Source organism: Coenobita brevimanus, chromosome 108, assembly GCF_032717465.1.
Source record: "Coenobita brevimanus isolate Jiangsu-jjx chromosome 108, ASM3271746v2, whole genome shotgun sequence".
Lineage (NCBI taxonomy): Eukaryota > Metazoa > Arthropoda > Malacostraca > Decapoda > Coenobitidae > Coenobita > Coenobita brevimanus.
Window position 1 is genome coordinate 12,996,527 of NC_137061.1, and position 15,579 is coordinate 13,012,105.

The 15,579-nt window shown below is 42.8% G+C and overlaps 1 protein-coding gene and 1 non-coding gene across 2 annotated transcripts in view; one reads left to right on the forward strand and one right to left on the reverse strand.

Moving 5' to 3' along the window:
• Nup205 (nuclear pore complex protein Nup205) overlaps positions 1-15,579 on the forward strand; it is a 97,083-nt gene that overhangs the window by 37,602 nt on the left and 43,902 nt on the right. Inside the window, exon 4 of the mRNA XM_080285835.1 lies at positions 3,031-3,204. Coding sequence (XP_080141961.1) covers positions 3,031-3,204 — 174 coding nt within the window. The remainder of the gene's footprint in view (positions 1-3,030; positions 3,205-15,579) is intronic.
• On the reverse strand, positions 4,431-4,549 carry LOC145417046 (5S ribosomal RNA). Its single transcript, XR_013900390.1, has one exon. It is a non-coding gene; the product is annotated as a 5S ribosomal RNA (ribosomal RNA).

Here is a 15,579-nt window from a genome sequence, read left to right on the forward strand (position 1 = left end):
AAGTGGGTGCTCTCATCCAGGTAAGAGTAAATGGAGATTTGAGTGATGAGTTTTCTGTGAACATTGGTGTGCATCAGGGGTCAGTTTTGAGTCCCATGTTGTTTATCATGGTACTTGAAGCCCTCTCATGTGACTTCAGAAACGGACTCCCGTGGAAGATGTTCTATGCTGATGATTTGGTGTTGATTGCAGAGAACAAAAGGGAGGCAGAGGAAATATTTAGGAAGTGGAGAGATGGTATGGGGCACAAGGGCTTAAACGTAAATGCAGATAAAACAAAAGTGATTATATCTAGGGTTGGTGGTGGTACTGTTAAAGATGAGGGAGAGTGGCCATGTGCAGTTTGCCACAAGGGCTTGGGAAGTAATTCCATCTTATGTAGTGTTTGTGATAAATGGGTGCACAAGAGATGTGGTATCAGAGGTAGACCGTGAGATACGAGTAATGCTGATTTTATGTGTGCTGTGTGTCGAGGAGAGCAGCTGGAGATTGCCAGCCGTGAAAGGATTGAACTTGCTGATGAGTCTCTTGAGTGTGTGGGAGTCTCTTGATTGTGTGGAAGAGTTTTGTTATTTGGGAGACATGTTGTGTGCTGGAGGTGTGGCTAGGGTGAGAAGTGGTTGGAAGAAGTTCAGGGAGCTGTTGCCTCTCCTAACACTGAGAGGACTCTTCCTATGTGCTAATGGATCTTTGTATGCAGCATGTGTTAGGAGTGTAATGTTGTATGGTAGTGAAACCTGGGCAGTAAAGGAAGAGGATATTCGCAGGCTCAGATGTACAGAAATGACAATGGTTAGGTGGATGTGCTGTGTGTCCCTGCATGTAAGGCCTGGGGGGGCTGGGTTTACGATGGATGAGTTGCGTGGTAGGATGGGACTGTAATGTATTGGTGTTGTGGTGAGGAGAGGTAGATTGAGATGATTTGGGCATGTGGAGAAGATGGGGGATGATAATTGGGTGAGGAAGGTGAGAAGTGTTAATATTAGGGGTGGGGTTGTGAGGGGTAGACCGAGAAAGACGTGGGACGAGGTCATTAACCCGCCCCATCCCGACATTTTCTGGGCAGTGGTACGCCCCGGTCCCGACATTTTTGCCCCCCCCCCCCTTTTCCTCAAACATCCGCTTTTGGTGAGAAACATCGAAAATTCATAGAGAAATCGCTCACCTGAGGTTTAAAATACTCGATCTAGGTATGAGTACCTCCTTACCTGACTGGGTTTTCTAACAGGCTGGCACCAAAGAAAACGAGTTCTATGAGAGGGTAACTATTTTATCCACTCATAAACAGTATTTATTTATTTACTTGGTACGAATTTATATGTAGTACAAGAGTATATTGGTTTTCAAACAGTAATATAGGCATTATAAGCATTGTTTCACTCACTAACTCATCACTATTCATGACCTTTTTTTTCCACATTACCTGGTCATCATTTCTGACTGTTTCTTCCTCTAATGCTATGTAAACTTTGTCCTCCACATTGTCATCAATTGGGGAATCACTCTGGCCCTGAATGTCTTTATTGGCCAGGTCACTGGTAACAGATGAATTGCCGAGACAGTGGTGTGCAGGGGGGGGGGGGGGTTATGCGGTGTAAGGCATTGTCCCTGCTTGGCATTTTGTAGAGGAATAGAGGAAGGTGTCCCGTGTATACATGCCAAAAATCACTCGCGAAAATTGAAAATTGTGCAAATTAGGGACCTTGCAATGTTGCCGCATTAATTCACGTCTCTGGGATATGAGTGCACATCATGTGAGGACGTGAATTTACGTCTCCGGGACGTGGCGGGTTAAGTGTGTCCTCAGTGTCAAAAATGAGTTTAGCATTAATATGGATAATCCTATGTGCATTTTGATGTCTGAATATGGCAGATTGACCTGAAAATAATGCCAGAATTAGGAGGGGTACTGTTCATACAGTAGTGAATAGGTAGGGTGTTTTGGGGATTTTTTTTTTTTTCATGGTTTTCTTGGTGTTTAGCATTACTTTGGATATTCCTATGTGTTTTTTGATGTCTAAATATGGCAGATTGACCTGAAAACAGTGCCAAAATTAGGAGGGGTACTGTACATGCAGAAGTGTATAGGTAGGGTGTTTTGGGGGTTTCATTGTTTTTTTTTTGCCTGGCTTTCTTGGTGTTTAGCATTACTTTCAACATTCCCATGTGTGTTTTGATGTCTAAATATTTTTGAATGACCAGAAAACACTGCCAAAGTAAGCAGAGGTACTGTACAAATAGGTTAAGTATAGGTTGGAGGTTGGGTATAGGTAGGGTCTGGGTATAGTAGGGGGGATATTGTTCATTATCTGGACATTGCCACTACCCAGACATGCCTTTGGCTCTGTTATGTTGGATAATTGAGGGATTATTGTTGTATTGTTTTGTTTATTATGTAAATATTATGAATGAATGAATGAAACATATAATGTTTTACACATTTTTTTTTTTTTTTTTTTTTAATGGTACATTCATAGTAAAGTACAGATCTGTTGCCATTTAAAGTTGCAATGCTGTTTATAAAGGTGATGTGCTATTTTGCCCCTGTTTACAGAACTGGAACTGGAGAGGGACATCATGTGGTGGCACTAATACAGTCAGCCAGGCCTTATGTCCCTGAACTCCCTCCCTATCATTCAAAAGGAAGGTGGTGAACTGCAGAAGGACAGCATCAGCTTGCATTACACCGGGTTCATGTTTCAGATGAACCTGAGGCTCCAACTCTCACCACTTGTAATGGGGGTTAATCTTACTTTCTGGATCCTACTGCACCTCATTCTTGGGTGGGAAAAGGGTGTTGCTGATGATAGTGGCAGTGGCGATGGTGGTTGAGTTGGTGGTGGTGGTGGTGATAAGGGCCTGGAGAGCAAGAAAAAGCCTGATAGAAGAAGACATTTACCAAAAAGTTGGCCAGTTCAGTTGAGTAGTCTCTCTCTCTCTCTCTCTCTCAGGTGGGAAAAGAGAATGATGATGTTAAAGGTAAGAATAATAACAAGGATGTTGATATTGATGATGATATATCTGTTGCAGGTCACCATAATCTCTGACATGTTCAACCTGAGTGAGATGTCAGTGATGTCACTACTGAGGTCAGCAGAGGAGGAGGCCACACTGTACCCTGGAGTACCCCGGGGCTTGATTGCCGTGCTTTTCTACTATGATAGTCGTGTGTGTCTTGCCAACGCCCTCAAGACATTGGTGCAAGTAATATGAAGTGCATATTTTTGAAGATTAAATGTGTAGAGGTAGATTGTTTGATTGATTATAGTAAAAAGATCATGGCAGTGGCTGAATCAGTAGAGAAGTGGCCTACATTCTTAATGGGCCCAGGTTCGTATCCCAGGTGGGGCAGGGAACAGTTGAAGGATTTGAATTTCATAAAAGCAGATTTTACTGATCTACCTGAAGACCAGATGATGTCGTAAAAATAACCCCGCTAATAGCAATACACCAGTCCTGTATTAGAAAGTCCTAGCATGTATTCAATATGTATGGTGGGTGTTAGTGCTGAAGTGATAACAGGTGGAGGTGAATGGTATGTAGGAGAACTACTGGGTCTTGGAGGTGGACTGTGAAGCTCATGTCTGGAGTCTCACACACACACACACACACACACACACACACACACACACTTGATAAATGTGGATATGGAGACAGGACAACACGAGCATTGCTCAATTCCTGTATACTACAAATAGGTAAATACACACAAACACACACACACACACACACACACCAACCCCGGACCAGATGGAATCTCTTCCTAGGTACTGAAAGAATGCAGAGAACAACTGGCGGATAAGATTCACAATTGTGTATTCTCTGGAAGAAGGGAAAGTGCCTCGGGAATGGAAGAGGGCCAATGTGGTACCAGTTTATAAGGGAGGAAACAAGGAAGAACCCCTGAATTATAGACCAGTGTCCCTGACCAGCGTAGTTCCAAAATTGTGCGAGAGAATCCTGAAACACAAATGGATAAAATATCTGGAGATGAACATATTGGCTGAGATCCAGTTTGGATTCAGAAGTGGAAGGTCGTGTGTTTCCAACTTGTTGAGCTTTTACTCGAGCAATTGACAGCTGGGTGGATTGTGTGTATCTAGATTTGGAGAAAGCCTTTGACAAGGTACCCCACAGGCGACTAATGTGGAAATTGGAACACATAGGAGGACTGAAGGGAAACGTCCTGGAGTGGATGAGAGACTCCTTGAGAGACACAAATGAGGACAGTAATAAAGGACAAGATGTCCGGATGGAGAGAAGTAACAAGTGGAGTCCCACCGGGCTCGGTGTTAGCGCCAGTAATGTTCCTCATCATTGCCAGACACCATGTATCCCAAACGGGGTGGCCAAGGGCTTAGAGTTAATCGTTTTACAGGGAGGGGCACTAATCCTCCACCAACCCCACTTGACACGTAGGGAGAACGTTATGCCAACAGCATCTGGTGTTCCCAGGTGGTCACCCATCCAAGTACTAACCAGACCCAATGTTGCTTAACTTCGCTGATCGGACGGGAAGCGGTGTACTCAACGTGGTATGGCCGTTGGCAGTAATGTTCTTGATTTATGTAAATGATATGGTAGATGGAATGAACAGTTATGCAAGTCTGTTTTGCTGATGATGCAAAGATCTTGAGGAGAGTAGAAGTCGAGGAAGACTGTAAATTGCTGCAGGAAGACCTGAATAGGATCCAAGATTGGAGCCAGATGTGGGAAATTAAATTTAACGCTAAAAAATTTAAAATATTGGGAATGGATAAGAGTGCCAAGAGGCCATCACTGAATTACATGATGGGTAATGAACCAATAAAAAAAGTGAGAGAAGAGAAAGATTTGGGAGTGCTGGTCCAGGATAGTTTGTCACCGGAAAAACACGTGAACAAGATAGAGAGACGTACAATCTCTTGACTAACATACGAATGGCATTCCATTACATGGATGAGGAGATGAAAAAATTGATAGTGGCCATGATCTGCCCCAGGTTGGAATATGCGGCAGTAGTGTGGTCCCCACACAAGAAGAAAGATATAAATAAGATCGAGAGAATACAAAGAACAGCAACCAAGATGGTCCCCAGCCTGGCAGATCTGTCTTACACAGAGAAGCTGGAAAAGCTGGACCTGCCTTCCCTAGAAGAAAGGAGAGAGAGGGGCGACATGATTGCAGTGTTCAGGGCCTTGATAGGACTAGGTAAAATTGATAAAAATGATCTGTTTGTATAGGATGGGAGAGTAACAAGAGGACACGGAATGAAACTGACAAAGCTAAGTTGTTTGAAGGATATCAAGAAATATAGCTTTCCATATAGATGCACAGACCTGTGGAACAGCCTGGACAAAGAGATTGTCGAGCCTAAAAACTTAAATGAGTTCTAAGCAAAATTTGACTTAATGAGAAACAGAGATGGGACCTCACGAGCGTGGCTCATTTCCTGTATATCACAGCTAGGTAAATACATCTACATAAATATACACACACACACACACATTATGTGATTATGTTAATGAGTGTGTGAGTGGTGGTCCCAATGGACAGTTAAAAAAAAAAAACATGGTTTCGGTCATAAGAAGAACAAGACACAGTGAAAATAGAACATCTCCATGTGGTTGATTCATGGTGGAAAGGGACAGTGCATTGTTTATAGTTGGCGAGAAAGAGTTTGAGGGCTTTTCTGAAGAGGATGTGGCAGATGGAAGTATTAAGTTGAACCAAACAATAATGGCAGGTGTAGAGAAAACAGCAGAGAGGAATGTCCAGGAGATAAAAAAGGTCTGTCTATCTATCTATTGCCAGACGCCTCAATCCCGTTTGGGGTGGCCACAAACAAATCGCCTCCAAGTCGCCCTGTCCCCTGCCATTTCACTGCCCTGCTCCCAACTCACACCCCCCTCTCTCATATACCTCTCCACCCCATCCCTCCATCTCATCCTCGGCCTCCCCCTCCCTCTTCCCCCCTCCACCTCACTCACATACACTCTCTTCGTCAGTCTTTCACCCTCCATCCTCTCCACATGGCCAAACCACCTCAATGTGTTCCTCATAACGCTTCCTATCACATCCACATCCACACCACAATGCTCCATTATATCCTCATTCGTCAGCCTGTCTCTCCAGGTGACTCCACAGGCTCGTCTTAAATAACTCATTTCCACTGCTGTCACTCTTGACTTGTGTCCTTCCAACAATGTCCAAGCTTCACTTCCGTACGTTAGAGTTGGTATCACAATACTGTCATGTAGTAACTTTTTCACTTCCATGCTCACTTCCCTGTTTCTTATCAATGCTTTCAAGGAACCAGGAACCTTTCTTCCCTGCTGTACCCTTTCAAGCACTTCACCCTCCAAAACTCCATCCTTACTCATCACACTACCCAAATACCTAAACGTACTCACATTTTCCAATTCCTCACCATCCACCCTTGCTGTACATTCACTAACTTCACCTCTCTCAAAGACCATCACTTTACTCTTCCCTACATTCACCTTTAGATTCCGTTTCTTACACACTCTCTCAAACTCATCCACCAAGCCTTGCAGCTCCCCTTCGTCTTCACTCAACAACACAGTATCATCTGCAAACAACAGTACAGGGAGTTTCCAAACACTATCCTCTCTCACCAGGGCCACTCCAACATCCACTACCCTACCTTGTACCTCTTTTATTACCCCATCCATGTACAGATTGAACAACCATGGAGACATGACACATCCCTGTTTCAAACCAACTTTCAAAGAGAAAAATTCACTTAGTTCACCATCCACACGCACTGCAGCCTTCGCACCATCGTACATACTCTTCACAGCATTCAACAACTTCCCATCTACTCCATATATTCTTAACACTTTCCACAATCCTTGTCTATCCACCCTGTCATATGCTTTCTCCAAATCCATGAAAGCTGCATACAACTTCTTTCCCTTCTCTAGAAACTTTTCCACTAAAGATCTAAGAATGAATATCTGATCTACACAACCTCTTCCCTTCCTAAAGCCTCCCTGTTCTTCTCCAACTAATTTCTCTGTTCTTTCTCTAACTCTGTCTATAAGTATCCTACCATACACTTTTCCTATTATACTAAGAAGACAAATGCCCCTATGATTACCACACACTTCTTTTTCCCCTTTTCCTTTGTACAAGGGAATAATTATACCTGACTTCCAATCCTCCGGGACTCTACCTTCCTCCCAGGCCAATCTGCACATCTTCCACATCCATTCTACTACTATCTCTCCCCCATGCTTCAGCATTTCACCACACACTCTATCAATTCCAAGGTATGGGCAGTAATTAAAGAGTTACAGGAACGGACTGTAGAGCAGGAAAACAAGATCAAAAGTCTGGAAAATAAACTGAAAAAATTTTTTTACACATAGTGACAAACAAGAAAGAGAAGTTCTTATCTATCTATTGCCAGACGCCTCAATCCCGTTTGGGGTGGCCACAAACAAATTACCTCCACGTCGTCCTGTCCCCTGCCATTTCACTGCCCTGCTCCCAACTCATACCCCCCTCTCTCATATACCTCTCCACCCCATCCCTCCATCTCATCCTTGGCCTCCCCCTCCCTCTTCCCTCCTCCGCCTCACTTACATACACTCTCTTCGTCAGTCTTTCACCCTCCATTGTCTCCACATGGCCAAACCACCTCAGTGTGTTCCTCATAACACTTCCTATTACATCCACATCCACACCACAACACTCCTTTATATCCTCATTCGTCAGCCTGTCTCTCCATGTAACTCCACAGGCTGCTCTTAACCCTTTAACCGCGGGCATTGTTTTGCCCCGACTGGCCTCTCCCGCGGGGGTTCCAGCCAAAATGTAAACAAACTTTAAACCTTTATAACTCTGCACAGAATAAATCTAGAGCGAAAAATAAGGTACCATTAGAAAGTACTAACTTTCGGCTTTGCAATGATGTAGGTTTCATGATTTTGCTGACTATCACTGGATGGGCAGTGCCATTAGAAGTGAGCGATCTAAAATCACTATTTTTCGCTCACACACCTTTACCTTCGCTCACACACCATTACCAAATGCCAACCTCATTCTGATAATAATACTATAAACATATATGAACACTGCACATACGATAAACACCCACTCTGTGTTCGCTGAGGCAGGTAAAAGGCACTGTAATTGCCTGCACATCACTGCCACATCAGCGGTGTTGTAATCACTATTTTTCGCTCACACTCCATTACCAAATGCCAACTTCATTCTGATAATAATACTATAAACATATATGAACACTGCACATACGATAAACACTCACTCTGTGTTCACTGAGGCAGGTAAAAGGCACTGTAATTGCCCGCACTTGACTGCCACATCAGCGGTGTTGTCACTCACACAGCTGGACAGATACTGATGCATGTTGGTTAGGGGTGGGGTGGAGGGCCCGGGGAGTGGGAGGTGGGGGCCCGGGGGGTGGGAGGAGGGAGGTGGGGGTCGGCTGGAGTGAAAGAACTTAATAGCTACTCTCCCTGGAAACAATTGGCGCACGGAAAAAACGCGCGGTATTCAAAATATTCACAAACTTTCGAGAATGACATCCGCGGTTTGGTCCAGTTTTTGCAATGTCATTCTGGGATGACACCCGCGGTTAAAGGGTTAAGTAACTCATTTCCACTGCTCTCACTTGACTTGTGTCCATCCAACAAAGTCCAAGCTTCACTTCTGTACGTTAGAGTTGGTATCACAATACTGTCATGTAGTAACTTTTTCACTTCCATGCTCACTTCCCTGTTTCTTATCACTGCTTTCAAAGAACCAGCAACCTTTCTTCCCTGCTGTACCCTTTCAAGCACTTCACCCTCCAAACCTCCATCCTTACTCATCACACTACCCAAGTACTTAAACGTTACTGAATTAAAAGTGAGCAGTGAATCAGCCTCAAATGAAATAAAACAGCTTAAGAGGGAGAATAAGAGGTTGGAAGAAGAAAGAGACAGGATGAAAAGCAAACTAGATGAGTATGAATCCAAATCAAGAATACAGGACGAGCACATTAAAGAAATCAAGGAGCAACATAAGTGGTGGAAGAAATTTCAGGAGGAGGGAAATGTAAATTTGAAAGATATAGAACAACAAAGCAAGGAAAAAGTGGAGAGGGAAGTGGTTAGGGTGCTGAGAAGTAGAGAATCTTTAGTTAGGGATATAGCAGTTAAGAAAAAATGTGTAATTATTTCAGGAGTTAAAGAAAAATGTATGACAATAAGATCAGAAAGAAAAAGAGAAGAACTGAGTAAGATTAAAGAAATAATATGAGTAGTCATGGAGGAAAACAACGAAGCTCAAGAAGAGATTGAAGAGGTATTTAGGTTAGGAACGTACGAGGAAGGAGGGGCAAGGCCATTGAAGGTAAAGTTTAAGTCTCAGGCAACAGTAAACAAAATCATCTCAGAACATGGAAATTACCAGACAAGGAAGGGTTAAAAAATGTTAGGATAAGGAGAGATGCAAATGAGGAAGAAAGAGCTAAAATAAAGGAGTTAGTAAAGGAAGCAAAGGTAAAAAACGAACAGAGAACAGAGGAAGAGAAGACAGTATTTTATTGGAGAGTCATGGATCAGAAATTAAAGAAGTGGTACCGGCAGAAAGAAGGAGAAAAGAGGGCATAAAAAAACATCAAAAATAATGTGAAGGTGGCACATACTAATGTTGATGGTTTAATATCGGCAAGGCTAGAAATCAACGATTTTTTGAGGATACATGAACCTGATGTTATGTACTTTGTAGAGACCAAATTAAGAGAAGGTACTGATGTTCATATGGGAGATGGTAAATACAAACTGTGGAGAAGAGACAGAAAAGAAAAAATGGGAGGAGTGATGATAGCAGTGAAGAACAACATAAATGTAGATAACTTGGAAATGGGAGAAGGCAGAGCTGAAGTGATAAATATGAAATTAGAAACTGGAGAGAATAGCGAGGGAGATATGGCAGTAGTGTATGTTCCCCCTAAGACAAGAGCATGGAGTGATGATGAATACCAGGAAATGTTGTCAGACATGGCTAGTTATTTACAGAAAATGATTGAGAAAAGTAACAATATAATTTTAATGAGTGACTTCAATTGGTGAACTGGGAGGAATGGGACTCAGGAGGCAGCAAAGATTCATGGGGCACTATATTATTAAATATAACAATGAACAATGTGGTGACACAATGGGTCAAAGAAGAGACACAGTTCTGAGGTGAGGACACACCAGCAAGACTAGACTTACTGTTTACCAAAGAACCCCATGTAATAGAATCCTTGCAATATCTGTGTCCTGTTGGAAAAAGTGAGCATTTGGTCATTAAGTTCCAGATGATAACAGGGAATGTGGAGCCAAGAGACAAGCTTTATAGGCAGGGAAGATACAACTTTGGGAAACAAATTTTACAGGATTGAGAAAATTTTTCAAAAATGCAGATTGGACAAAATTCAGAGAAACGAGAGATACAGAGGAAGTGGGATATTTTTCTAGGCCTCTATAATTTGGGAGTGGAAAAATTTGTGCCTAGAGTAAGGGGGAAATCTATCTATCTATATACCTAGGCTGCTTCCCCCAAGGAAAGGGAGGTAGCCGAGACAGGACGACTCACTCTCCATTTACTCATCCATTCAAACACATTTATTCGCATCTTAGCCCCAAAGGGGAGAACGGACAGATCCTCACTGCATCACAACGCACAAGGGTCAACTGCGCAATGCAATCAGTGACATCCACAGCAGGGCCCGACAGCAGAACTGGTTTACCCCTGCCACATCATAACAGACCCATCCCCTTACCCGCACCTGACCTGACTAGCTGATCAGACCAAAAGCGGGAGAATATCCCCTCAGGGCTGCGTCATCACTTATTCATTCACAATTTCTCTCCATTTATTTCTGTCACGCACAGCCACTCTTCCTTGCTCAACAGACATCCCTCTCTCATCCAGCGCTCTCTTCACACTGTCCATCCATCCTATTCGTGGTCTTCCTCTCAGTCTTACACCTCTCACATCAGATCTAGTTATCTTTTTCACCAATCGCTCATTATCCATTCTCTCCATATGCCCAAACCATTGCAACACCCTCTGCTCAACTCTACCAGCCATCTCCCGAACAACTCCAGTTCTCCTTCGCACTTCATCATTTCGCACTCGATCCATACGCGTCACTCCACACATACTCCTCAGACATCTCATCTCCATTACATTCAAACTTTTCCTCTCTGCTACACCCATATTCCATGTTTCAGCCCCATATAATGCAGTCGGTACCACAACACCCTCATACAGCCTTCTCTTACATCCATTCTAAGCGAACGACATTTAAACACTTTTTTTCATTCCTCCCAGCACCTTTCCTACTTCATTTATTCTAAACTTCACTTCTGCATCTATTCTTCCATCCACAGCAACATGTGACCCTAGATATTTAAAACAATCTACCTCCTCAAGCAACTCACCATTCAAAACTATATTCATCCCCCTACCATCTATCAACCTCGTACACTTCATCACTTTACTCTTATTCTCATTTACTTTCAATTTCCTCCTTTCACACACCCTTCCAAACTCCTCTACCAACTGTCTCAATCTCTCCTCTGAATCAGTCACCAGTGCAGTATCATCTGCAAACAGCAGCTGCTTCAGATTCCACTCTCCTCCATCAACATTTACCAGACTCAGACCTCCACCTAAAACTCTTGCATTCACCTCCCTTACAACACCATCCATGTAAATATTAAACAACCAAGGCGACATCACACATCCCTGTCGCAGCCCCACTCTCACGGGAAACCAATCACTCACAGCATTTCCCACTCTTACACACGCTCTACTATTTACATAAAAACTTTTCACCCCTTTTAGTAACCTACCATCAAGTCCATACAATCTTAAAACAGTCCACAAAGCCTCCCTATCAATTCTATCATACGCTTTCTCTAAATCCATAAATGCCCAAAACACATCCTTGCCTTTCGCTAAATACTTTTCACACACTTGTCTCACAGCAAACACCTGATCAACGCATCCCCTCCCTCTCCTAAAGCCACACTGCTCATCACTAATCACTCCCTCTGTACCCTCTCTAACTCTCATAATTAACACTCTACCATACACTTTACCTACAACACTCAACAGACTTATACCCCTAAAGCTAGTACATTCATACTTATCACCCTTGCCTTTATACAACGGGACCACACAAGCACTTGCCTAGTCAACTGGCACCATACCTTTCTCAAAGCACACATTCAATAATCTTACTAACCAGTCAACAATATTCACTCCACCACCCTTCAGGCATTCCACAGCACACCCATCCATACCTGCAGCTTTCCCTGTTTTCATCTCCTTTACTGCCTTCTCCACTTCCTCCTTCGTGATCAAAGAATCATTCAACTCTCCCAACACATTTATTCCTTGCACCCTTCTATCTGCCACAATCTCAGCCACCCTTTCCTCCTCTACATTTAACAATCTTTCAAAATACTCTGCCCATCTCTTCCTTACTGCATCCATCTCAATTAACATCCTTCCATCCTCTGCTTTTACTCGTTCTTCCTTCCCAGACTCTCCCTTTCGCACCCTTTTCACCTCCTTCCAAAACATTTTCTTATTCTGTTGAAAATTCTCTGTCAGCCGCCTACCCCACCTCTCATCTGCTGCCACTTTAGCATCACGCACAGCCCTTCTCGCTCTATTCCTCTTTTCCTTATACCTTTCATATGACATCTCATCCTTCCTCTGCAGCCACACTTCATATGCACGTCTCTTCTCAGCCACAGCCATACTTACTTCCTCGCACCACCATTCACTTCCTTTTCTTACACCACCACCCACATGTCTCACACCACACACCTCTTCTGCATGCCCCACCACAGCACTCTTAAACAACTGCCATTCCTCCTCCACGCTGCCATTTTCCCGATCTTTCACTGCGTTCCACTCATCTCTCAATTTCTCCTGATACTCTATCTTTTTCTCTCTTTTATCCAACTCACTCACTTTCAAAACCTCCCTGCCACACCTAACCCTCCTAGCTCTCACCCATCTCTTACCTACTCTTAACTTTCCCTCCACCAGGTAGTGGTCAGGGGGAAATAAAACAGGAAAAAGGAGTGGTTTAATAATTAAGAAGGTGTATGATAGCATAAAAAGAGAGAGACACGGCGTGGAACAATTGGAGAAAGAGAGGCAACAACAGAACAAAGGAAGAATATAAAAGAACTAGAAATGAATACACAAGAATACATAGAAAGGAAGAAAGGAATTTTGAAAAAGGTATGATAGATAAATGTAAGGATGAACCCAAACTGTTTTATAGATTTGTCAGTGGCAACCTGAAACAAAAGGAAGGAATCACCAAACTGAAAGTAGAAGGAGAGGTCTATAAAGATGTGGCAATGCAAGCAGTAATAATGAACAAATGTTTCCAATCAGTTTTCACTAATGAAAAGGAGTTTGTGGAAGGGGAGGGAGTGACTAGAAATGTAGTGATAAAAGATATAAAAGTGGAAGTACAGGAACTGTATAAATTACTGGAAACCCAAGATGTAAGGAAAGCCCCAGAACCAGATGGAATCTCTAATTGGGTACTGAAGGAATGCAGAGAACAACTGGCGGATAAGATTGACGTTTTAATTGTGTGGTCTCTGGAAGAGGGGAAAGTGTTTCAAGCATGGAAGAGGGCAAATGTGGTACTAATTTATAAGGGAGGAAACAGGGAAGAACCCCTGAATTATAGACCAGTGTCCCTAACCAGCATGGTTGCAAAATTGTGCGAAAGAATTCTGAAAGATAGATGGATAAAATATCTGGAGGAGATGAATATTTTGGCTGATAGCCAGTGTGGATTTAGAAGTGGAAGGTCATGTGTTTCCAACTTGTTAAGTATTTACTCAAGAGCGATTGACGTGCTACAGGAGAGAGATGGTTGGGTGGACTGTGTGTACTTAGATTTGGAGAAGGTCTTCGACAAGGTACACCATAGAGAGACTAATGTGGAAACTAGAGCATGTAGGAGGACTGAAGGGGAACCTGCTGTATTGGATGAGAGACTTTTTGAGAGACAGACAAATGAGGACAGTAATTAAGGATAGGATGTCTGGTGGAGTCCCACAGGGCTTGGTGTTGGCGCCAGTAATATTCCTTATTTATGTAAATGATATGGTAGATGGAGTGAACAGTTATGCAAGTCTGTTTGCTGATGATGCAAAGATCTTGAGGAAGGTAGAGGTTGAGGAGGATTGTAAAATGCTGCAGGAGGATCTGGATAGGATACACGATTGGAGCCGGATGTGGGATATGAAATTTAATGCAAAGAAATGTAAAATATTGGAAATGGTTAAAAGTACCAAGAGGCCATCATTGAATTATTTGATGGTTAACGAACCAGTCACAAAAGCGAGAGAAGAGAAAGATTTGGGAGTGCTGGTCCAGGACAGTTTGTCACCTGAAAAACACATTAACAAGGCAGTTAGAGAGACGTATAAACTCCTGACTAATATAAGAGTAGCTTTTCATTATATGGATGAGATGATGAAAAAATTGATAGTGGCCATGATTCACCCCAGGTTAGAAAATGGAGCAGTAGTGTGGTCCCCACACAAAAAGAAAGAAATAAACAAGATTGAGAGAATACAAAGAACAGCAGCCAAAATGGTCCCCAGTCTGGCGGATCTGTCGTACAGAGAGAAGCTGGAAAAGCTGGATTTTGCCTTCCTTAGAAGAAAGAAGAGAGGCGACATGATTGCAGTGTTCAGAACCATGGTGTGAGTAGATAAAATTGACAAAGAAGATCTGTTTTTTGGGATAAGAGAGTAACAAGAGGACACGGAATGAAACTGAAGAAACCAAGCTGCTTGAAGGATATCAAGAAATATAATTTTCCTAATAGATGTATAGGCTTGTGGAATAGCCTGGACAAAGAGATCGTCCAGTCTAAAAACTTAAACGAGTTTAAAGCTAAGTTTGACTTACTGAGAAACAGAGATGGAATCCCACGAGCGTAGCTCATTTCCTGTATATCACAGTTAGGTAAATACAATTAGGTAAATACACACATTTGTATACAGTATATATACACTCAAACCTTGAGTACCGTGGGCAATAGGGACTGGAAAAGGACCGTGGTACTCAAATCTGCGTCACTCAGACAATATGTTTACATGTATAATGGTACAGTGTGTTCTGGCACTTTCCAAAATTCTCACTTTTACCCCTTCTTACCACCTAACCCCATGTAAATTACCCCCACTTGCACCCACCATCAGGTAAAACATTGAAAAAGATATAACTGCAGTAATCCCTCCAATATCCGACGTAATAAAGCCATAGGCGGGTCCGGATATTGGGCCCCAGCTTATGGACTTGTACTTATGGACCCTAACTCAGGGAAACACCTATACAACTCCCTCTGGACATGCATTGCACCTATTTAAGACCTAAATCACACCAATAAGGGACATAAAAGACTGAAATAAATGCAAAGACCCATAAAATGAGGTTTTAGAGGTGAGTTTATACAATATTAAACATGCTGGGTACTTACGAGTCCCTGGCTCCTGGACTGGTTTGAACCGCCAGTTTGCAGTC